The 25,888-nt window shown below is 35.8% G+C and overlaps 1 protein-coding gene and 1 long non-coding RNA gene across 5 annotated transcripts in view; one reads left to right on the top strand and one right to left on the bottom strand.

Moving 5' to 3' along the window:
* Nucleotides 1-1,603, top strand: part of LOC132141552 (C-Jun-amino-terminal kinase-interacting protein 4-like) — a 46,653-nt gene extending 45,050 nt beyond the window's left edge. For all 4 annotated transcript variants that reach the window (XM_059551164.1, XM_059551193.1, XM_059551175.1 and 1 more), the window contains 3 exons: nt 113-292; nt 528-635; nt 895-1,603. In XM_059551164.1, coding sequence (XP_059407147.1) covers nt 113-292; nt 528-635; nt 895-1,028 — 422 coding nt within the window. In that variant the 3' untranslated portion in view covers nt 1,029-1,603. The remainder of the gene's footprint in view (nt 1-112; nt 293-527; nt 636-894) is intronic.
* A 7,582-nt stretch (nt 1,604-9,185) lies between these two features.
* On the bottom strand, nt 9,186-20,572 carry LOC132111051 (uncharacterized). The gene is made up of 3 exons (XR_009424726.1): nt 20,464-20,572; nt 19,383-19,504; nt 9,186-9,385 (listed from the first exon to the last, which is right to left on the bottom strand). It is a non-coding gene; the product is annotated as an uncharacterized LOC132111051 (long non-coding RNA).
* Between the last annotated feature and the right edge of the window lie 5,316 nt (nt 20,573-25,888).

The raw sequence follows: 25,888 nt of genomic DNA, 5'->3' as shown, positions 1-25,888 counted from the left end.
TATTAATGAGTGTCTCCCAGTAATTTTGCATTTGCTCTGTGAGATACTGTGTCTCGGGTGCTCTATTAAACGCTTTAGACACGTATGGTTAAGCTTCTTTTTGTTTCCGCAGCAGCTCATAAGAGTGTAGGAGCGATGGCCGGTCGTCCAGGTGGGGCGGTGCGAGTGTACGGCGATGACACTGTGGATGGTGCGCTGACGGGCTCGTATGTACCCTACTGCTCCATGGCACACGCTCAGCTCTGCTTCCACGGCCACAGAGACGCTGTTAAATTCTTCGCCACTGTCCCAGGTTAGACATAGTGACACAGTGCCTCAGTATTGATTATAGAGACTGACGGGGAGGCCTCATGACGGATGAAGTCAGCTTCACGAAAGGTTTTGTAAGTTGTCCAAAGCTGATATTTTAGAAGTCAACTGTGTGGTTACTCGTACACTGGCTCCTACAGAATGTGTAAAGCAGTGGTGTTTGATATAATGGCTGGTGAAGTGCAAACCTGTGCTAATGTGTTAACGATGTGCTTCAGGTCAGGTTATTGTGCCAGGAGCTGAAGGTACGACTGAGAACTCGGACTCAGACGGCAAGAGCATGCTCATCATGAGCGGAGGAGAGGGATACATCGACTTTAGGATCGGTAAGAGCTCCAGTGAGACATCTCTCCAGCAAGACGGTATTTCTGCATGTTTTACTGTCAAAATGTAGTTGTGCACATTCTGCAGTTCACTTATAAAGGGCTCAAGCCACATTCATATTCAGAATGACAGTAAAAGTTATTATTGTGAAATATTATCATACCTTTGAAAACATAATTTATTACGTTGTCTAGTTTTTAAAGTGATACTACAGTTTACTGAGGGTACGTTATAATAGCGGCTCTCTTTTTCCTCTCTCAGGTGATGAGGATGGTGGTTTGGGTCGAGATGAAGAGGATGAATCGGCTGAAGCCACTCTGAAGCTGCAGTCGGCTCCTGCCAGACCTGAGCGCAGTTATGTTATAGTCTGGCAGGTTGCTTTAGGCAGTGACTGATAAATCAACTGAGAACTCTAGGTCAACCCACATGGGCTTATTATTTTACAACATACTACTTTTCTTATTAATGCAGATATTATTATTATTATTAATAGTGTTGTTCTTAATACCTACATCACAATGAGTTCTAATATTTGTGCTTAGATGTTCATTTCATTTTACTGTTTTATATGAGTCTGGCGTTGACAGAAAATAGATCAGCGTTGAAATGAAGGAACAAAACATTGACATGAAGCCGTCCACAGCTATGTTGCAACTATATACGGAAATCCTAAATGAAGATTTGATGAAAATGTACCCATCCAAGATGGCCTGAAGTTTCTTCATCTGAACAGATTTGGTGAAATTTTGTGTTGCATCACTTGTTCAGCAATGGAGTGAAAGGGTGCCGTCAGAATGAGAGTACAAACAGCTGTTTGTTCGTAAGAAACAAATCCATCATTACGGAGTTTTAATTTTAAACCATTGCTTCAGGTCAAAATACAATACCTACTATCCATATTGTTTTTTTTTTCCAATTAAATACTTGTCTTCGAGAAGTGTTAGCATGGATTATGGTATTTTGGTCAACAGCAACAGTTTGAAGTTAAAAACGACTTAAATGATAGATTAATTTTTATATATACAAACAGACATGCAGCTTCACAAGATATTAACTGATGGACTGGAGTCATGTGGATTATTGTGATGTTTTTATCAGCTGTTTAGACTCTCATTCTGACGGCACCCATTCACTGCAGAGGATCCATTGGTGAGCAAGTGATGTACTATAATGCTACATTTCTTCAAATCTGTTCTGATGAAGAAACAACCTTCTCTACATCATGGATGAGCCGAGGATGAGTACATTTTGAGCAAATTTTCATTGTTGGGTGAGCTACCCCTTTAACAGTTTACATTACATGATTACTTTAGGGCCATGTTTTTTTCTTGATGTTAGCTGCTTGAGATGATTTGTGTTTTTGTTCTTCACAGAACCGATCAGAGGTTTTTCTGTGCACTATGGCAGTGGTAGCATTGTGTAGTTCATGTATATAGAAACTCAGAGAGCTATTTTTGCTATCTGTACGGCGCTGATCTGGTGAGCGGTGGTGTCTCAGCACCTTATGGCATCTGTACACGTGTATTTGCATGAGTCCTGTATCATTCCTGTACGGAGCCCCGGACGTCCCTCACACTAGAGCTTGCTGGCACTTTACAAACATACTGAACATACAGTAGACATGCCTAATTTCTGGAAAGAACAACATGCGCTAGTGTTTATATCCGTTGAGAAGATCCGCCCTTTTACCAAAGGATGAAACGTAGAACAAATAACAAATACTAAACAGCCTAGTTGTCGATTATTTAGCATTGCCAAGGCTTTTCGATGTTCTGTGATTCTCTTGAATGGACAGAAACGGACTAAATAATGTTAATTAAAAAAATAATAATAATTGACAGGGATTGTATAACAGATGATTTGTAGTGTGTCTGATTTAGTTTTGTTTGCTTCAGCACTAAGCATCTCAGATAATTAATGTGGGTTTTGTCTGTATTGTGTGTCCCAGGCTTGGGTTCGAGTGTGTTGAGTTTTCTAATGCGCTCCTTTTGTATCTGGTCTGTACAACACTTTTATTGTACCTTGATGTCTGCTGAAACAAATGCAACATGATATTTGACTTTTTATGTGGAAATGGGTCGGGTTATGGTCTCTTGTTTGTTTGTTTTTTTCAGTTCTGACACATAAAGGGAATCTTTATATCATTGTCGTTGCCATTCTAAGTATTTATTTTCATAATGAACTTTGCGGTTCAGAATGTAACTTTTTACATGTTTGTGAACAAGGACGATATGGTTGTTTTGTTTGACATCAGACACCTTTAAGAAGCGATGTTTTCATGTTGAAGGAACTGACTAATAATGTTGACAGTATTAGACCGCATCACCTCTGGGGGTCATTGGGAAATACACCTTTATTGTATGAAGCTATGCATGTTTTTTTTTAAAAGTACTCTGCAGTTTGTTTGTTCAACTTTGTTTATCGCCATCTTTTTGGGTGGTTGTGTGTATATGTGCGAGTGTGTGTGGAGACGATTGAGAAATGTTACCGCGTGTGTGTGTGTGTGTGTGTGTGTATGTTGTCGCTTATTTCCCTTAAATCTTACTGGACTGGCTGTGTGTGTGTCACAGCTTGTCATTACTGTCAGCTTGTCATTACATAAACTGCATCATAGCCTTATTTTTAAACTCTATTAAAATCAATTTCATGGGGAATTCATCGTCTGTCTCAATTTTATTCTCTGGTTCATATGTTGTGATGTCTCATTCACAAAAAGGTTTGTGTTTAAACCATTTCTGTAGTCTTTCCCGTTACACATTACATTTATTTCATGTCCCAAATGAAATGTCTCAAAATCTTCAGGGAAACATTTTACAAAATTTTTGAAGTTGAAAATTAGTTAATTTTATAGGTAGATTCTAAAATAGATAATCCAGGTTTTCTAAAAAAAAAATAAAAAATAATAATAATAAAAAAGTAAATATATAAGTAAATTAAATGTTTAAAATAATATTTTTGGTAATAATTATATTAATACTGGTAATTATTTCATAAACTTTTCTATATTGTCAGTATTAACCCAAGATCCTGTTCATATGGAGGACTAGGAATGATACTATAACAAATAGAAATCAAAAATGGAAATAAATGTATTTTTAAATCAACATTACAGACGCCTCGAAGTATTGGCAATAGATCTGATTAGTTTTGTGGTATTCATTATTTTAGATCTAAAACATCAGTCCTTGTGGATATATTTACAGAAATCGGTTTGATAACTTTCTGCTGACACCGTCTGGTATCTAAACCATCAGGGGCCTATAATGCGCTTCAGAGTAATAAATTAATTTCGATGTTTGACTTTAATCCCAAATTTTTCGTTTGGAATTACAGATTTGGTACTGTTCACGTCGCTGATCCATATAATATAGCTAAAAACACAATTCCTCGTTTGTCCAGCAGGTGGCAGCGCAGGCCCAGAGCAGCACGTGCTGATGGGAACAGAGCGCGAGATGGACAGAAACAGAGCTGCAGCGCTTACATAAGAGAGGCTCTTCTGCTCAGCTGCCCACTCGCACTTAGAGGACAGTATCCCACACCTCCGTCATTTTTTGTCACTGTCGTCATATTTTAGCTGTGTTCATTTTCATATCGTTTGAACTCATCAAAATTCCGTTTTGAACATGCAACAATTTTTGAAATTTAAATTATTGTTAAACATAATTAACGATATTCCTTAATTAACATAGCATATAAATATGGCAATCATTCAGGTCTTTGGTTTTACCATCTGGTACCATGTTAAGGGTTTTTGTTGTGGTTGCAAGGATTTACAATGTGTGATTTGATTTCATAATGTCTCCAGGCTTTCAGAAGCCACACAGTTATTTAACATCTTTCAGATTCCTAAGCTCAAGGTTAGAAAGTACCAAGTGTGTACGTGAGTATTATAATCTTTTAATGTGATTTAGACCGTGTTAGGACTTTGCACGCTTCAAATGTACACCAAGTACACACAGTCCTTGGGTTTCCTTGTGAAAAAGAAGTACACTTTTAGCATAAAAAAAAAGACAGAGCACTTATTACCAGTGGGCACTTACCCGTCAGATTTTTAAGTCAAGTGGAGTTTGAATGCAGTTTCTAAAAGACAAAAAGTAGGACTTATGTAATACACATTTAAATGTAATTTCATAATTACATCTATTGTATTTAAAATATGGTTAAAGCTTCCAGCCTGTTTAACTACAGTTAAAATGAAATCAAGTATTTTATTTGTTCTTTTGTTAGTCAGGATATCAAACCAAGCATGCATGTTTCAAAGCATGTCAAAAGATTGTTAAACCAATTAAATAATGTGCACTTTATTTCAAAATACACTTTTTAAAAGTGTACTTAAGTGTGTTAAGAAACATAATGATAAAAGTGGACTTAAGTTTATTTTGTTAATGTTATATTATCTGCAAGTGCATTTTTTTTTAAAATATGCTTTTAAGATTTGAAGTACACGTCCAGTACAATTAAGCTCACTTCTTTTTCACAAGGGTGTAAGTATGTCCTGCTACAGAGCATGCAAAAAGTATTATTTCAGATGAGTAGGACACGGGTCAAAGGGCAGCGCTAACATTTCAGGCGTCCAGGAAAATGTCAGGGTTTCCCTGCGGCTGAATCGGGAATTATGAATCACATGGAGCAGTGCGAGTGCAACAAATGGTGCATGTAAAGTTTAGGAGCACGAGGGCTATGAGGGGACGTCCTTCCCCTGCTCACCGCAGGACGTTCCCTCAGGAGAGCCATCTAAACATAGAAGTGACCATGTGCTTTTGAGTGCTGTATATTTAGGTGAGGTGTTAGTGTGTCTTGCCAGGATCACGAGCTCATGTGTGAGCTAGAAGAGTGTGAAAGGTTTGTTCATTGCATTGGTATCTCTATATTTATACACACACATATAACAGCTCAAGTGTTGCCCAGTGCTTTGTTTATCATCACTTGCACGGCTGTCCATTTGATGCCCATATTCTTACTGTAGAAACATTTAAAGGGATAGTTCACCCAAAAATGAAAATTCTGTCCTCTTGTTCCAAACCCGTCGACTTTCAAAGGGAATTCAATGGCTATCGTTAACTGTTTACTTACAAACATTCTTGAAAGTATCTTCTTTTATGCTTAACAGTTAGAAACACACAGGTCTGGAACAACTTGAGGGTGACTAAATGATGACAGAATTTTTTATTTTTGGGTGTACCGTCGCTTAAATAACATAATTATTATATTTATCTTAACCAATTTTATTTTAAAGCACCACCTTAAAACAACAGATATTTTAGGTTGATTAAAATAAAATAAACTTCTTTAAAAGGTTATAAAAGGGCATTTCTTAAGGGAACAGTTCATGCGTTAATTAAAAGTCAATCCTTACTTGCTCACATGATTTTCAAATGTCATCCACCCTTCTGCATGTTCAAAATTGACATGCAGGAGCAGATTTGGCACTGACGTCGAACTCGAATAAAAGCACCCCTCATTTTTATCCCTAAAAATCACAAGCAGTGTCTCAGAACAAGCTGTTCACAGAATCTGTCAAATGTCACATTTTCACATTTTACAAGCCCCGCCCATGACTGTTGACTGACACTGCTGTATTAGCAGAGACCCTGCCCTAAGTGAGCTATGTTGATCTTCACCACAGAGCTTTTAAAAGCAGCATTCAAGTAAGAAATGTCCTTTTATTAAATCTATATAAATTTTCAGTTCAGAGCATTGAGGGTTTTTATGTTTTTATTTTATTGTTTGGGTCATATTAACAGCGTAGACAGCAGGTATTGTAAATTACATCTAATATAAATATGCATTTTTTCCCCCAGACATAAGTGATTGTGTTTTTGTAATTTATGTTTTTAATGTAAACTTGTGTGTATTTGACAGTTTAAGCACAATAAGACATGAAAGAGTACTCCAAAAAGTACAAAAGTTTTAACTAAAATCTTCACAATGCATGATGTCAGCAGAATAGACAATCAAATAGATTGATTGATTGATGAAAAATAGATAATCAAAACCAAGCAGATGTTTTTTAGCAGAGTATCTGAGGTATGATCTGTAAAGGCACAGGCCTATTCTGGGAAATATGCCTGTAGGGCTTGCATTTAACGAGACATGCATGAAAACAGCTTGTTTCTGCTTCCAATTCAAAATGATGTAATAAATTATTTTTGTGATATTTTGAGCTGGATCTTGAGACTTATATTACATATTGTAAATAGGTGCCCTTTAAAACATCGTGGCAGAGCTTTCAAGTGAACTAGTCAATTAGTCTGTGCAACTCCTAAAAAGGAGCAGCTTGAACATTCTTCAAAACATCTCTTTTCATGTTCCACAATCTCCTACAGGTTCAGATTGACATGAGGCAGAGTAAATGATGCAAGAATTATTCCTTTAACAAGGTATACCGCCTCTGCCGTCTCTGCTCAGTCTGTGTGTGGTTTCAGTGGGCTGTTAATGAAGTAAAAGTGAGTCTGAAGTTTGTTATTCCTCTCATTACTGTCCATCCGCTGACCCATCCGCCCTGTTATGTGTCTGTAATTTATCAAGGCCTCTGAAGGCTGTAATGAGTCACGCTTTTTAATATCCCTGCACTGCAGTCCTCCAAATTTAGAGGTAGAAAGTGAGTGAGTGTGTGTGTGTGTGTACTCAGCATGTTTTTTTCGCCCGGCTCACAAAGGCGCCCCTAAATTTATCCTGACAGTCTCTGGGGAAATGCCTGGAGAACAGTGCTTATAACCACAGTGGGTCTCGCAGAGCACAAAACTAGAACAAGAGCAGCCAAAACGTTTCTCTAGAACAAAACCTGTAGCGGGACGTTAAAATTCCAACAGACCTGCTCTGTGATTTTGACAGGTCAAAAGTACACAACATTCCCCTAAGAGCACAAGTAGACTACCAGAACTAAGACAGAATATAAAAAGCCCGGTAGATTCTCACATCTGATGCTGTGTTACCGGGGTGGCTGCCAGGGAGTTGCGATGTGGTTCTAAGTCATTACTACATACAGCACCTATAACAAATTGACCCTTCGCTGGGGGTTTGACTGACATGCGATCTGACCAATCATAATGCTGAATCTGCCATTTCTGCTTAACAAACGAACTAAACAGGAGAGTAGATTAACTTTGGTGGACTTAAACTTGAAAAAATAATGCATATTATTGACTGCTTTCCTTGAAATAAAATACCTTCTGATGTTCATTCATGTTTATTTCATGCTATAACTTGTAAGGAGGAAGAGATGATTGGTTCACATGACGCTTGAACTGAGGCTCTACAGTGATCTGTCAAGACACATTTAAGAGCCACAAAATATCGATTAAATTTTTTTTTTTTAAATGCCAAAATTTGATCATGAAGAAAAGTAGAAGCAATACAGTTCATTTCAAGTGTATTTATTTGAATAGCACTTTTTACGATACAAATCATTGCAAAGCAACTTTACAGAAAATTAAGTTTCTAAAATATTAAGTAGTAGCTTATAAGTGTTGACTGTCAGTTTGTGCACGTATGACAGGATTTTTCAGAAAAATGTATACAAGACATAGTCAACCAGACGATGAACACTATTAACAGCAATTATTATGTGACTGCATACTAAGTAACAATATTTGTTAGTTCTGTTGTTGATTCAGGTTAAGCATCATCTGGGGTCCTCTGAGGGTCAGCATCATCTCTTCTCAGGTGTTCTGGATCCAGACTGGAGCTTGTGTAAATCCATAGAAACAAATAGAGACATCATTAGCATAGCTGCTGTTCCAGCAAAGTAAAATTAATTAGTTTAACCCAAGCTAAAGAATAAGAATGCACATTTGATCAGATACAACTGCAGTCACAATTTAAGATACATTATTCAAATGCTTGGCGAAAGAGATGCGTTTTTAATCTAGATTTAAACAGAGAGAGTGTGGAAGGAAGGCTATTCCAGAGTTTGGGAGCCAAATGTGAAAAAGCTCTACCTCCTTTAGTGGACTTTGCTATCCTAGGAACTACCAAAAGTCCAGCGTTTTGTGACCTTAGGGTGCGTGATGGATTGTAGCGTGGTAGAAGGCTAGTTAGGTACACAGGAGCTAAACCATTTAGGGCCTTATAGGTAAGTAATGATAATTTGTAACTGATACGGAACTTAATAGGTAGCCAGTGCAGAGACTGTAAAATTGGGGTAATATGATCATATTTTCTTGACCTGGTAAGAACTCTAGCCACTGCATTTTGAACTACCTGTAGCTTGTTTATTGAAGAAGCAGGACAACCACCTAGAAGTGCATTACAATAGTCGAGTCTAGAGGTAATGAATGCGTGAACTAGCTTTTCTGCATCAGAAACAGACAACATATAACATACAACAGACATAATTTGTGATGTCTTTCATGTCTGTAGCATGAACGGTGTAGGATGGGATAATCAACACAGTTTTTCAAACAATGGGTTTATTGAAATCCCTAACTGTAAAAAAACTGCAAAAGTAATAGTGGTACAGTAGTTGTCTTAAAAGTCACCACTAAGGTACAGAATGTGCTCTTTAGAGTGAAACGTGTCAGAACATTTGTTCTACTATAAAATCAGTTACATGTTTCCTGACGTCCTCAACAAACCTCCTTCATACTACCCAGGAGGAGAATGAAATGTAAAAGGCCTTGACCCCTCAAGAAAGCATCTGAGGAACTACGGCCATCTTGGTACACTTTTGTCCCACACCAGGGAAGTGTTTTAGAGCTATTTTGAGTACAAGAGATTCCATCAGCGAGGTTGAGCAATCCTTGTAGATGCACTGCAGAGGTGAAACAGTTGTTGTGTTAAATCAGTCCTGACGTCAGTAGTACAACATTTTAGTGCGACACAAACTCACAACTGTGACATGTAAATTTAAATAATACCCTCAGGTTGAAAAGTAAGGGATAATGGATTATATGGACGGTTACTTCCTGGTTTTAGATAAGCCAGCTCAGTCATTTCCAGTCAACTGTCAAAATCATCTGTTCTATAAGGAGAGTGCCCTGTCTTTATAAATGCATCTTAATGCCACCGTTACTTCTGCAGTGGATAGATAGGTTTTGTTGATACTGATTTCATTTGATTGGTAACAGCCATATATTGTCCTATGATATTGAAGTGCCCCTATTATGGGTAATGAAAGGTTCATATTTTGGACAACAACAGGTTGAGATGCATGCAAGGTCAAAAAACACTTTCATTGTCTTATAATATGCATTTATTTTGTTACCTTATTTCCTGTGTGTGCTAATTAATTTGTTATGCTTCTCATCGCACTCTTCCTTTGCTAATTCCAAAACTTAATTTTAAACCTAGTAACGGAGGCTTGAGTGGTTGATAGCAGACTAATGCAGTCATTAATGCTGTGAGAGAGAGAGAATAAGCATGCGTGCATTACCCGAGTCTGTGCATCTCTCGAGCGTTTGGCATCAGCGTCTCTACAAGTAGCAAAGATTTTTATCTGTTTTAAGAACAGTGCCGTTTTTACATTGCTATTGAGAAAGTAATGTAGCCTTAACTGCTACAATCGTCGAAGTATCGCTAACACGTGTTCATATATATCATGCTACACAATAAAACATAATTTTGAGGGAAATTACGTTTATGGAAGTAATTTGTCACTTTTAGGCTATTTGAAAGTAATTGCACACCTTAGAACACTTGTCGGCCAATCAGATTCAAGGGTTCAGCAGCCCCATAGTATGATCTTTTATAATGCGCAGATGCACTATAGATATACAGGGACATGAAAACAAGAAAATCTATATTTTTGGGAATGAGAGACAGGTGCATCTGGAAACTCTGTGTTTAATTTATCACTGTAACTCAGAACCTGTGCTCTCGGTATCCTGTTTCATGGATCAGTGTGTTGGCTTTCACAGCATCTCTCTCTTTCTCTTTCCTATTCCCATTTGTCTCCTCCTCCTCATTCCATCAGCACCATCCTGCTCTCTCTCTCTCGCTCTGATGTGCGTCACAGGCTGGGTAAACACGTTTGCTGTGGGGCCTTCTGCTCACCTGCTTTGAATTTTACATAGTGAGTGGGCTAGCAGCTGAGAGAGACACTGTGTGTGTGTGTGTGTGTGTGTGTGTGTGTGTGTTAGATGAGCTCCTCTGATCTCAGAGGCATGAAAACACATGCTTCATTAACCATGTGTCAGAGACGGTCCTTCAGAGATCACTGACCACTGCATCTTGACACTATTAGCATTGGTTTGTACATTTCAAGGATTCATTTCATATGGCAGATCACAAGTTTATTTGTGTCTCATAAGAGTCCTGGAAACTGTAGCAGAGCCTCTTTAAAGGAGTTATTTAGCTGGAAAATTTGGACGTTACTTGCTCACCCTCCTGTCACTTCAAACCTGCATTAGATTTATGTGGAAAATTTCAGAATAATTGTTTTTTTTTGAGAGTTTTTAAAATATGTAGTATTTAAAACAGGGGAAGAATTTTTGTAAATGACTTACATTTTGGTGTGTTCCCCACATAAAGCTGTTGTATGTCTTAAGAAAACTTGTAATGTTGTGCTTAATTTTTTTTTTTTTGTTTGAGGCAGTTTTATGTCCCAAAGAAAAAAATACAGCAAATGGGTTTAGAAAAATAATAAATAAATAAAATCAGTTTTAGGGGAACTATTCGCTTAATAAAAGAATCCTGAAAAACACACAGTTTCCATAAAAATTTGAATCAGCACTACTGTTTCCAGCAATGATAATAATAACAATAATAATAATAAATGTTTCCTGAACATCAAATCAGTATATCAGAATGATTTCTGAAGAACCGTGTAACACTGAAGACTGGAGTAATGATGCTGAAAATTCAGCTTTGACATCACAGGAATAAATTATGGTTCAAAATACATGTAAATAGGAAACAAATATTTTTACTTGTGATAATATTTCACAATATTGCTGTTTTTACTGTTTATTTGATAAGAGATGCAGCCTTGGTGGGCATAACATACTCAAAATCATTAAAAAATCTTCTCAAACTCAAATTTTGAATGGTAGTGTATTTTATTTGAATATTAATTTTAATATGTACTTGTATTTTTTAATTGATCACAGTTTTAATTCAAAATTATTTTTGAGCATACAAAACATTTTTAAACATTTTTCTCTTAAGGGAAAATAGATTAAGAAAATCGGACTGACTTTCTGCCTTTTTAATTATCATAAGCCGTAAGTGAGCCTTTAACCCGAATCTTAATATCAGACTAGTTTGCATCTCTGTTGGAGATAAGCACAGCACAGGTTCTTATTTTCCACCTGAGTTAATGTCATGTGCGATGGTGAGCTTTCTGTGTCTACGTCAGCATTGTTCTGGCTTTCACCGTTCGTGTTTTCAGCACCGTGGACAGCGGCCAAACAGGAGCACGTTGCTGAGTAAGTGCGGAAGATTCTCCTCTGATTGGTCCGATTTTGAGAGGCTCTATGACTCATCACAGCGACAGAGTGATTAGCTCAACCATGACTGATCTGTGCCTCTCGAGTCTCGACAGACACACAAAGACAGACCAGCACCTGCATCTGTTAGTCCACATCGCCACTGTCTCAACACAATAAAACCAAACACCCTCTCCTTTTCTCAATGGAATGTTCCCGGTCCAAAAAAGGTAAAAAGTTTTTTTTTCCAAAAATTACAAATGGTCATAATTTGCATAATGCCACATTATCGTTCAAAAGTTTGGGGATTTTTATTTTATTGTTTTTAAGAAAAATGCTTACCAAAGATGCATTTATTTGATCAAACATATAGTAAAAACAGTAATATTGTGTAATATATTACAATTTAAAATAACTATATTTTAACTGTAATTTATATATATATATATATATATATATATATATATATATATAGCTGAATTATAAGCATCATTACTCCAGTCTTCAGTGTCACATGATCCTTCAGAAATCACTTTGATATACTGATTTTCTGCTCAAGAAACATGATTATTATCAAGGTTAAAAACTGTTTTATTATTACAGTTTCATATTTTTATGGAAACTGTGATACATTCAAAACAACAGCATTTATTTGAAATAGAAATCTTTTGATTTATTTTATAAATCATACATTAATTAGTCATACATAAATAAATCATAAATTATTACATTATAAATATATTTGATTAGACATTATAAATGTCCTTACTGCCACTTTTAATCAATTTAATGTATCATTGCTGAATAAAAGTATTAATACATTTAAAAAAGTCTTAATAACCACAAACTTTTGAATGGTAGTATATATTTTTATTTCTTCCATAAAATACAAAATGAGATGTAAAGAATAAAGTCCAAGCTGCTCTTTTCCAAACAACAAAAAAAGTTTTAAAGATGGATAGTTTTCTTATACCAGTGTATCACTTCACTTCAGAAGAATTTAATTCTCCCCCTGGAGCCGTGTGAAGCACTTTTCATGATGGATGGATGCATGTTTTTGCGCTTCAAAATCTCGACCACCATTCACTGCCATTATAATGCTTGGAAGAGCAAAGACATTTTTTTAATATAGCTCTAATTGTAGTTGTATGAAAGAAAAAAAGTCATATACACCTATATGATGGCTTGAGGTTGAGTAAATCATGGGTTAATTTTCATTTTTGGGTTACCTATCCCTTTAAAGGTACTTATTAGTACTTTAAAAGTACATTAGGACCTAACTTGTACCTTTTGAAAGGATATAAAAAAAAAGTGTGTATAAAAAGTGGGTCTGATTGGGACAACACTGAAAATAGTTTGTCCTGGTTCCCTTGCAACAATCCTTCCCTTGCTAATTTACACAAAAACCCTCAAAATGATTCATTTCCTAATTACACGCATTATTCTTCTCCGCTGTTTTCTGCTTAGTTCTTATTAACAGTTCATTTACATTTTCCCTGTTTGGTAATTTGTCGCAATGACCGAAATAGAAAATGCAATTGTGCTTTTGAAGCGTTGCTGTGATGACTTATACTCCAGGCGTACAGAAAACGACTGTGGATTTGTGCTTTACTTCTGTGTGTTTGATTTGACTGCTAACAGATGTGATGCTTTTTTCTGAGGTCGCACTTCACAAGAGCTCAAAAGAGCCAAAAAGTGTGACAAAATCAAAACAAAAGCAGTTTTGACACTGCTGTGTGATTGCAAGACATCCGATTAATCCTTCCTTTGTCTTACAGACAGATCTGAAGTGCCCTTAAATGCCGGTTGCCTTTTCATATTCAGACAACACAGTAAAATCCTGCCGTTTGACACGTGGAGGGGAATCAGACCCAGAGGGAAGCTCGCTTTGAATCGCAGCACAGTTGTGTATGTGAGCCTGTCTGTGTGGGTGTATACGACTGCGGCTCATAATCCAGAAACTTCTGGATTTGTCAGCAGACTCTTCCTTGAGGTTGCTCTGAATTAAATATAAGGAGTCTTGTGGAAATGTTTCTGCTGGACAAGCAGTTGTCAGGAGGTGTCTCACTGCTAACTTTAAATCTACTTTTACCTGCTTGACTTTAATTGATTCTGACAGCTGCAGAAAAGTTGAAAATGTCACACTGAGTGCAAAAGGTGGCAGTTAAATTTAGAATGCGTACTAATTGATACATTATTATACCATTTTTTTATATTTATGTTTTAGGTACATTTTGGCTAACCGTAGGCTATTCTGTGCATACTGCAGAAACAGTATGATAAGTATGATACTGTAATATGATAATCTGAACATCTTAAATTCCCATTCTTTCATAGTGTACTGATTTCTTGGCCTTTAATGAAGCATGTGCTGTATGTACATGTTTAATCGGACAGATTGCTTTTTGTTTGAAGCAAGGAAGTTTGCATATTCAGACAGCTATATTCAAAATATTAGACAACAATATTAAACAACACACATTATGTTAAGATAAACATTTGAAACTGTAGTGTGCTACATTGTTGTTTTAATGGCATATGGCTGTTTGGCAGAAATAGTAAGAGTATACAATATACACTACTGTTCAAAAGTGTAGGTCCAGTAAAACTTTTTCTTTCTGAAAGAAATTCATAGTTTGCAAAGATTAAAATGATCAAAAGTGACAGTAACAGACATATTATGGGGTTACAAAATATTTATATTTCAAAGAAATGCTGTTCTTTATTGAAGGCCCCCATGGAATAAAAAAAATAAAAGGTGATCAATTATGAGTTTATATCTCACAATTCACATTTATTTATTTATCCATCCATTCATTTGTGAGAAAAAAGTCCAAATTGCAATGATTCTTATTATGATTCTAGTTTATATATCACATCTATGACTTTTTTTTCTCAGAATTCTGAGTTTACGTCTCCATAAGTCAGTGTTTTTTCTTCTTCTTCGTTTTAAGGTTTTTTGTTTCCACAATAAATCAATAAATCAGTAAATAAAGGTAATTGGAACATCTCACAATTTAGACATCTTTATCTCGCAATTGCGAGTATATCAGACTTCCGAATTTTCTTATAAACTCGCAATTAGACATTTTCTCGCTAGTTTATATCTCACAATCAAAAGAACAAATACATATTTATCATAATTGCGAGGGGAAAAAAAGGTTGGAATTATGAGATCAAGTTTAACTTTTAACTCATAACATTTGTTTTGAGTTGTGAGGAAAAATGTCTGAATTGTGAGATACAATTTAATTTCTTCATCCCTTCGCGGAAACAAGCTCCCATAACAACGATAACTACACAAACAATAATGAGACAGTTGAAGGATTTTGCTGGAATCACTTTTCAGAACGATTTTCTCCAGCTGATAAAAAAATCTGAATCCACCTCAAGCGTTAAAAGCGGCAGATGACGTAACTTCAGAGTGCGCTTATAATAAACACAACGTTATTATGCTCAGGTGTGGCCTCTAATATAGTAATCGTTCTTGGAGTGAACGGCCCTTTATTCATGATGTACTTCACTAGTATGTACTGTAAATATAGACACTTTCAAAAACACGAAGAAGTGAGAGTGAGTGCTACCTCTCACAGAGCAGGAGAGTAGGGTAAACTTTATGATTGCCTGTTGTGTTGAAGAGGTAATGAACTCATTGGGGAATCTACTACTACTCAACTCTGCATGGTGAGCAGGCAAGACTCTCTCCATCCTTTCCTGCCTTTGTCTGTGCTGCGAGCTGATATCGACTCTCAGGTTCCCTGCGGAGTGTGTGGCGCTCCTTAGGGTTCAGTTGATCTGGATCTCCTTATGTTCTCTGGCCTGTGCTCTGGCTCTCTGCTAATGAACTCCCATGACATAGAAATATATATATATATATATATATATATACATCAAAATAACAGCTGAGGGAGGAAGAACAGTGTCTCCATCTTGAACAGAGAGCTCTGAGACGTCGGCTAGCCGGTTTAGCATTTGGAACACTGCTCAGTTTTTGTGAAAATATATAGCTACAATATAGCTAATCCTTCACTGGTATTCTGTGTCCTCCAAGAACAAAAACAAACACTCACATGCAATTAGCAAGCATTCTGATCTAGCCGGGTTGCAGAGGGTAGCTGGCAAACAGGATGAGCTCGGCTGGATTTTGTGGATGTGGGTGGGCGGAGTCTAAGGATTTGGAGTAGTATTAATAGTAGTTCTAATCAAGGGAAAGCTGAGCACTAAGAACAGGTGAATAAGAGCCATATGAAAAGGAGATTGTCCATTCTGACCCACAGACATGGTATAGTAAGGTATTAGGGTCAGCTTTCCTCTATGACACAACCTAAGTATGGTAATGTGATGCTAGGCGGTGCTAATGTGGTCTGTGTACACTATTAGCGAATAATGAGTTTAGCTTAAGCTTTAGTGTTCATTTGTGCTATTTTTTGGGCCTGAGGGATTTGTCTGTGATAATATTACCATGACCTTGCTAATGTACAACCGGAAGCTACAGGAAATGTTTTGAAATGTGGAATTTGGAGAGAATAATGTTTTTTTTCCTTTTTATATCTACCAAATATTTTCTGTAAAGGAATAGTTTGGCTAAAAATAAAAACTGAATCAGGCCATTAAAGATGTGGATGAGTTTGGAGTTTGGAACAGATTTGGAGAAATGTGGCATTGCATCACTTGTTCACCAACGAATCCTCTGCAGTGAATGGGTGCCGTCAGAATGGGAGTTCAAACAGCTGATAAAAACATCACAAAAATGTGATCCACATGACTCCAGTCCATCAGTTAATTATGTTTTAACTTAAACCACCAATAATGTAATGCTAAGTTTTTCTTAATCTGTTCGGATAAAGGAACAAACTCATCTACATCTCGGATGGCCTGAGGGCGAGTAAATTATAAAGAATAAATATAGTAAAAAGTCATCAAACCTACGATTTAACACAAATGGTGGTAAGGGAATGATGTTGTGACCAAAATAACATTCGAGCTTCTCCGTCTATTCCTAGATTGCAGTTTTGCATAGTATTTCACCATTTAAAGTATTCAGCCAGATTTTTAAGATCATAAGAAGCTAAATAAAATATCTCTGCCTCGAAGTGTAATATTGTGCTTGCACTGAGTATATTTAACCAGCATTTACAGTGAAAATAGGGAAGTCACCAGGACAAAGTCTTAACTCATCCTATTACCTAAATAAGCCGACTGAACTACAGGAGCTGATTTGAATCTAAAGAGTCTCGAAGCTTAAAATAATGACTCGATTTCTGTTGTGCAAAAACTCCTCAGACCAACAGCACAGCGTTGCATTTTATTTTTGTATTGTCCATAGCTTGACATATCTTGTACCAAAATTTATCAATCACAGAACTCTATGACAATATTACACTTATTAAATGACCCATAAAATCTAATGTGTGCATTAACAACCAATTACAGTGACTGAGTATCAACTGACAGAGTCGTTTAAAGTACATTATACACATTCTGAAAAAATCAAGTTATGTGTATATATATATATATATATATATATATATATATATATATATATATATACACCCTTTAACAATACAACAGTTCACAAACTTGTTTTCTATATATATATATATATTTTTTTTTTTTTTTTGCCAAGGTTTCATAGCTTTCATTCATGTGAAGTTAAAGCTGAAGACAAATACCCCGCAGGAGTTTTTCAGTTCAGTTTCTTGAGAAGCAGTGCACTGCTGAAACATTTTGGAAGAGGAAAATCTATGACCTCTAAAAAGTGCTGCATCATTTTTTGGAGCGCTACTGTCGTTTTAGTTCTCTGACTTTGCTGGCAACTTCCAGTCACTGAGCCTCTGACTGCATTATCAACACAGCTCCCGCTGCAGTGTGTGTGTGTGTGTGTGTGTGTGTGTGTGTGATTTAATTCTCAGGAGTGTGTCCGGTCTCTTGTCTCAACTAATTCTGTTTCCTGTGCCTCATCAGTCTGCAGTGTCAGCGCTGGTTACCATGCTGTTGCCTGGGTTTACCTTTTCCTGTGCATGTAAAACTACTGATCAGCTTTCACTTTCTTGTATTTAGCCTGCTTCCACAACCTTATATTGTATTTCTGACTTATATGAAGATTAAAGAGTACATAATATATGTCAGGACACAAGATAAGCATCTTGTTTTCAGGGCTGTCCGGAAAACAAAACCAACTGGATATCTGGTCACCTTGATGAAATTCTAATCTAATCTGTAAAACTTCCTTTTTTAAAGATAATTTTGCCAGCACAATCTTGAGAGGAAAAGAGCAGCAGCAACAACATGGCCAAGGTTAAAGCTACAGGCTAGTCTGCTTTCCATCTGCTTTCATTTTTTACTCCATGTATTGAAGAAAATCTCTTTTTTTGTGTACTAATTAATTTCCATATGAATGTATTTAAAGATGAATTGTATAAATTCTGTGAAATTAATAGCAGTAGTCACTCAAAACGAAAACTCACCCTCAGACCATTTAAGATGTGGATGAGTTTGTTTCTTCATCAGAACAGATTTGGAGAAATTTAGCATTACATCACTTGCTCACCAATGGATCCTGTGCAGTGAATGGGTGCCACCAGAATGAGAGTCCAAACAGCTGATAAAAACATCAGAAAAATCCACAAGTAATCCACACCACTCCAGTCCAACAATTAATGTATTGTGAAGTGAAGATCTGCATGTTTATAAAGAAATAAGTCCGTCATTAGGTATTTTAACTTTAAACCTTTGGTTTTGGCCAAAATACCTATTCATAATAACACTTCCTCCAGTGAAAATGTCCATCCCCTGGTGTTTAGAAAGGTTTTTGCCTGTTTTCGCTTGTAAATGGTGCTTCATCTATGCATATCTCTCACCTGATACAGACAAGACAATGTCTTGATGGATATGTTTCTCACAAACGCACAGCTTTTTGATATACACAATATTAAATCATAGACTTCAGTCGTGTGGATTATTTGTGCCATTCACTGCAGAGGATCCAGTGGTGAGCAACGGATGTAATGCTACATGTCTCCAAATCTTGGAGGTCTGAGGGTGTGTAAATTCTTTTAGCAAATCAGAATTTTGGATGAACTATTCATTCAACATTAAAAACAATATTTTCAACCAGGATTGCTGAACGCAGACCCCTCATTTAACTGATAGTCGTGGTCCCAAACAAAATAGGTTAAGCCAACAGTCGGGCTAAAGTTGTGATGCTGAAATAGAGCTTTTGTTTTGACACCACCGTCTTTACTGAGAAATAAACCTTTAACCTTCACCTTTAAATACAAGGGCAGTAAGAGTGCTGTGCCCATTATGTGTCACTAGGTGGCTAAAAGTGGCTTTTTCTAAAGCAGTCAAGCAAGACCAAAGATAGACACTCAAAGTAATTACCTTGTTCTTTCTGGCCAATTCCACAGAGTTCTGCTATTCACTGAAAGCCCTGATACCTGCTACACGCAGGCTTTTTAAAAGCAAGCCCATTAAGGTGCAAGCCAGCTAATGTGACCAGATTTCTGAAATGGAAACCAGAAACATTTCCTAGTTCAGTGGTCAAAATATAACTGAAATCTCAATTGTTACTATCTGATATAAAAAAATAGGGATAGTACATTTTTGTATTTGTTTTTATATATACTGAGTTCTATGTACTTTTATTATAATTAATAAATATTATGATGCTGGCACGTCAAGATAACCCTAACTCTGTGCAACATTGTGAAAAATATTTAATAGCAACTATTGCACATCAAAACAGTGTTATATAATAACATAATTATGAATTATCTGGTCCTAAACTGAGCTAGTGTCTTTTATTGCATGGATTGCATAAATGCTGTATATGCTGAGACAGCTTACTTTACTTTCTGTTTTTAAAAACGAATCATGTATTATAGCTCAAATATTTAAAGTCATGGAGATGTTTGCATAGTCAGTTTGCATAATGTCATTTTAGCAAACACCCCTTATATAACTCACAAACGAAATGCATAAGCGTTCACCCATATGCAGTGTGAAAAATAATATTTCTCAGGGTCAAATGACTATTTGTATGGCAATAAATACCCAAATTCTCATTACAATGCAACATGTCAATAGAGTGCTTAGAAATAAAAGATTTGCAACATTTTCTTTTTTTTTTTTTTTTGATATGTTGACTTGGAAGGGAAGTCATTTTGTCCTTTTCTCCTGGTGGGTGGCAGAAAAAGGCTAGTGCCTGTAAATGCTAAAAAACAATTTTCCCCACATCTCCACATACAGCAGTTGCTCCGTGAACAGGTCTGTAGACAAGTGCTATTCATGTTGTTTCACCCCCGAAATCTCCATGTACTAGCTGTTTATGGGTCTGTTCAAATACATTGTGATCAAGTGTTTATGCTGAACCTTACATGACACACAGCTGACATGCTAATTGCACTCCAAATGTCCTGTAGAAGTACTTTTGGCTACAGTCTAGTAAATGATTGCCAGTGACCTGAATCCTGCGGGGTCAGAAGCACACCATGCTCCGGCTGTTTGCATTGCAAATATCTGATAGGCCTTATCCAACTCCTGTTGATTTTTCCTCCTGCACGTCTTCCTAATTATCTTTGCACCGCCTGTGAGTATAGCAACAGATGGATGGACCGGAGCAAAGGGGTGGGGGAAAGATTTGCACTGAAGAATGAAGAAAGCGTGCACATGCTTCACACCATGTGCTGCGAATGACCCTCTGTTGAACAGCTTCGTGTTTTGCTGGCTGTGATAAGATGGATAAGATTAAGTTTTGATTTATTCATTGCAGATACTTTGACCTTTAGCTGATTAGAGAATGACTTTCGCTTGCTTGTTCGCTATTTAACAACCATTTCTCACCTTTCTAACACTGAATAATGGTAAATGTGACATTCAAGGAAGAGTTCACCTACAATCGAACTTTCTGTCATCGTTTTTTCAACCTTATGATATTCCAATCCCATTTGACTTTCTTTCCCCCACTTTTTATTATTTGAATGCTTTATTAGACACTATATTAGAAATATAGAGCAGGATATTCTGTAAAAATTAACCTGTTGTGCTCCACAGAAGAAATAAAGTTAAATGGGTTTGTAATTTACTGGCAGACGTGAGTTTGTTCAGCAGTGTTCAGTTCACAGAAGTTCAAGCTTGCTGTTTGTTTGTCGTGTTCTGATGATCTGGAAGCCAAGGGTGGGAGTACACCTGTGTTTTAACAGGTCCTCCAATAGAAAGTCTTATATTTATTATAGATATGGCTGTACTACGGTACGGACTTTTACCTCGGAAGATATTTTTGGGTTAATGTGTTTGTCGTATTGTAGAGAGCTTTAAACTATTTGTGAAAAGGTTTTCATTCATAAATTGACTCACAAGTAAAATATTACAAATGTGAATTAAAAACTCAAAAGAATATAAAGTCTTTATTTATTTATTTTAGTTTGAAGTTATTTGTTTTATTAATATTAGTTTATTTGTTTGTTTGCGTTGTTTACTATGGCTATAGTTTACAATGTAATTACTTGGTTAATCGCAGACAAAACTGTCTGTGTTAATGACGGACAGATCATTAATAGCTGGTTCTTGAGGTAATTACCGTAGCCTATCTGGCAGGAATCCTAACATTCGTCTGTCATTCATCAACCTATGGTTTATCATTTGAAATTGAGACATGTACTATGTAGCAGCTTTACATATAGCTCGCTCTAACATTAACCGAGATAAATGTGCACTATTTGGCAAGTGTTTGTATGGAGTTCAGGGCATTTTTTATGATAGCGGCGAACACATCTTAAAATACGCCATCATTTTTGCTCATTCACATAAGAGTAATACATCAAACTGTAAAGGGTCTACTTTTATTTGTGTACAAATAATATCAGCAAAAACGTTGTGCTTTGGTAAAATAAAGAAAACAGACAGGATGTGCTTTCTGCCGTCTTGGTCTCTTTGAACAGGAGCTTATTGCACATGAATGAATTGAAACTACAGCATATAGGCTACTTGCCTCACAGACATGAGAAATATATCTATAGAAAGCATTAAACGGTAACTATTACTTAGGGTAACTAATAATTGAAAACACTGAAAAATAATTAAGCAGTCAGTAATGCAATTAAAAAAACACTTCAAAGGACAAATACAATAGAAAAAAAAATATTTAAATGAAAACAAACAGCACTTAATTTTATTAAAGTATGTATAAAACAGCAGTCCAATACAGCAAATGAATAATCAAATATAAATTAAAACATCATAGTCTGTTGCTTTTTAAAACTACAAAAGCAGTGAGTGATATTGTCTTCGTCTTATGTTGTTTAATTAATATTAAGCACAGAGTCGGCTGCACATATATTAGCATGTTGTCACTTTAACGTATGTTGGCAGTGTGTGAACACAACCACCGAACAATGATAAAAATCCACCCATTCCTTTTTTTATCCCCATTAATTCATATTTTGAGCTGAAACTTCACAGACACATTCTGGGGACAACTGAGACTTATATTACATATGGTAAAAAGTGACATAATAGTTATATTGCTAGTTAAACTGTATTGTTACAGTAGCTATATTACACAGATCTGGCATAGCTACTGTTTCACACATATTTTTCATTCTCAGCTGTTTATGTTCAGTTAGGACATAACCAACAAGGGTTTATGTGAATAATCATCAAGCACCACCTTTTGACATTTATTTGTGTGTATTTGACCATTTAGGCTTACACACTAAACTAAAGGTATACTTTACATGTCCGTATCTACTGGAAAGAGGCGGAATGGGGCACAATAATAATTTTATCTAGATTTTTCCTAACTCATTCATAGATTTTGACTTTTTGCCAGTGCTTAGCTGAAAGCTTTATGGCTGAAATGAATTACTACTAATGAACTAGAACAATCTTCAGTTGAGGACAGCCTAGTAAAAAATCACCTGGAACAGATTTGCAATTGGATAGCAACACCTCAGCAACCCCCCACACCACCATCTGAAAAAAAAGCTCCATTTCAGCTAGTGTTGGCCTTAAATTCATTCTCTGCATGTTATTGAAATCCTGCTATGCTAAAAGTGCAGTTTACTGCCAAATAATCACTTTACATACTGACCTGTGCAAGCAGAGATGCCAAAACGGCCTCAGTAATTCATCTCTGACTGTGCACTCAGCTGTTTACCCTCTTATGGCTTCACCATCCTCTATTTGTAATGTCTGTTGTAAAGAAAACATGGTGCATTTCTTGGACCTGAGGAGCGCAGCATCGACAGCCTGAATTGTACATTTTCAAAATAAAACATTTTAATGCATTTATTCTGAATGTTTACTGAATTGTAGTCACTTGTTTATAGTTCACTACCATCTGTGCTGCATTATTTTATATAAATTATCTTTTTGGTTATTAGGTAACGGTCATTAAATTGTTTATGAATGTAACCATTTTTTAAATGTTTTTTTTTTGTGCATGTAAATTATTGACTGTAAACTATACATGCTCACTGTTTGGATTCAAAGCAATGTGACTTGTTTTAAAACTGTTATATTACTTGAAGTTCAATTACTATTATTTCACGACGCCCACATAATACAATTACTATAATCATTCAGAGCATATCTTAATGCACCACAGATTTCTTCAGGCATTATGCATGACTACTTAACAGCATGTTTCCCACTGATAAATCCAGCGCGGCACACGTAGCTTCTTATGTAATCAACTTTTTAAATAATAGGACGTGACTGCTCACACTATGCTGGCAATAAATTCTCTAATAGCTTTGCCAAGTAATTCTCTACTTAACTGAGAACTATTGCAACAACCCTAAAGATAATCAGCACTGGCCTAACAGCTTTCCTCAACTCTTACTTATGAGGAAATGGCAAAACCCAACAGTAATTTTGACAAATCACTGAGCCTTCCTCTTTATTCAGAAAATGTTCACTGCATTGAAAGATATTCACATTTTCACATCTATCTAGGAGGCATATGGCTCTTTTTCTTTGATAATTGATAAAAGCTGCATGATTACTGTAGTTAAAAAGAAGTGCTTGTCTAAAATGCTGTGACAGAACTATGCATTAACCTTTCTGAATTCGGTCAATGTCTATGGCAAGTTACACAAGCTATATTTATGATTTATTTAAGCTACATCCTTTAATTATTATTATTTACATTATTCAAAAAAAAAAAACAACATCATGGTTTTCACAAAAACATTAAGCCACACAGCTGTTTTTAAAAAGGAATAATAATAATTAAATATATTAATTAATTGATTATTATATTTTGCTATATGTACAAGTTATAATGTTTGATTAAATATGATATTTAATCAATATATTAAATAAGACAAATTAAATAAAGATTTAAGAAATTAATATAAAATATAATAGTATTTTATTAAAATGCAATTTTATATATATACATACTTATATTTGCATATATAATATACACAATTTTGATCTGGGTTTTGCATAATTTGTTTTGTTGCTTTGACTTCAGTGCATTCATTTAATTAATATTTTCCCTATAAATGCAAGCTATATGTTTTATTATTATTAGATTTTGTTATTTATTATTGTTATTAAAGTGATCAGAGAATTTCAAAAAATATATCATTTAAATAAAAAATGGTTATATTAAGAAAATATATTAATTTATTATATTTTTCTCTATATTCAAGTTATATTTTTATCATGATATTTTATTATTTTGACATTATGAAATTAATTTAAGAAATACATTTATATATAATAAATCTTTTATAGAATCTATTAACGATTCTCAAAAGTTATCACGGTTTCCACCAAAACATCGATCATACACAGTTTAAAACATTGATAATAATAATGAATCTTTGCATTTAGCAGTCAGCATGAAACTTTAGCAGTGAAATGAGGTGAGTTCTGTTCAGCTTACAAACTTTAAACTGTGTGGCCTTTGCGTCTCTCAGCAGCTGTTGAATTGCCACAGGATGCAACAGTCTCTCTCTGACAGTATGTGGATACACTAATGACTATTGCAAATAACACAGACTGACAAGTTCCTTCATCACATCATCACCGTGTCTCCTCGTGTCCCTATTCAACAGCTTTAAGAGGATCAGGGCTTCCACTAGCAGCCAATCAGACGGAGGGGTGGAGATTTCTTACCCAGCAACAGCTAAGTTTCATTACCCATTGCTCCACAACTCTCAGGTGGTCGTATCCATCCCCCAGGGTACAATTATGTTTTATTGTCCTTTTGATCTCACTGAATGACTTATAGTGGGTTTATGAGTTGAGCGGCGGTAATGACGAGGCCTGAAGGTGAAGCCAAAAACACAGGGTAGTTGGTTTGGTCATGGTAGCGGCGAATCAAGAATGGGACAGTTCTGCAACCCTTAAGTAAAGCGCTTCCCTCCAGAACTGATTCTAATCAGTGTACTGAAAGGTAGTAAGGTGAAATGATGGTCTCTCCAACATGGAAGCCCACTTTTACCATCAAATGAAAAACTAAAAAAAGTTCTAAAGAAGAAAAATTGAATTTAAGTAAAATATTGTAATTGAAACAAGGGAAAATCTGTAAAATATTTTTTTTCCCTGTAAAACCTATGAAAATTTGAAATTTCTGTAAAATCTGTTTTTGCACTTTATTTCAATTAAGATATTATTATAAGTTTTTTTTGTTTGGACAGCTTCCATATTCTAAGGATCTGGTTACAGGTTTAGACATCTCTAACTAACATCATTATAGTTAGCATTTTCAATTCAGTTTTTATTAATACTACTTTCCAGTTGCTTTCATTTTTGTTGTTAAGTTAATGCAGAAAAACCTCTGAGAAGCTGTATATCATAAAAACACATCTGTCATGTAAATAGTCTAATAAATGCAGAATCTGGCTAAATGTTTTCTGTTACTACAGCTCTGC

This window comes from Carassius carassius, chromosome 1, assembly GCF_963082965.1.
Source record: "Carassius carassius chromosome 1, fCarCar2.1, whole genome shotgun sequence".
NCBI lineage: Eukaryota > Metazoa > Chordata > Actinopteri > Cypriniformes > Cyprinidae > Carassius > Carassius carassius.
The sequence above is the reverse complement of the archived record's forward strand: the minus strand, read 5'-3'. Positions and strand labels throughout refer to the sequence as shown.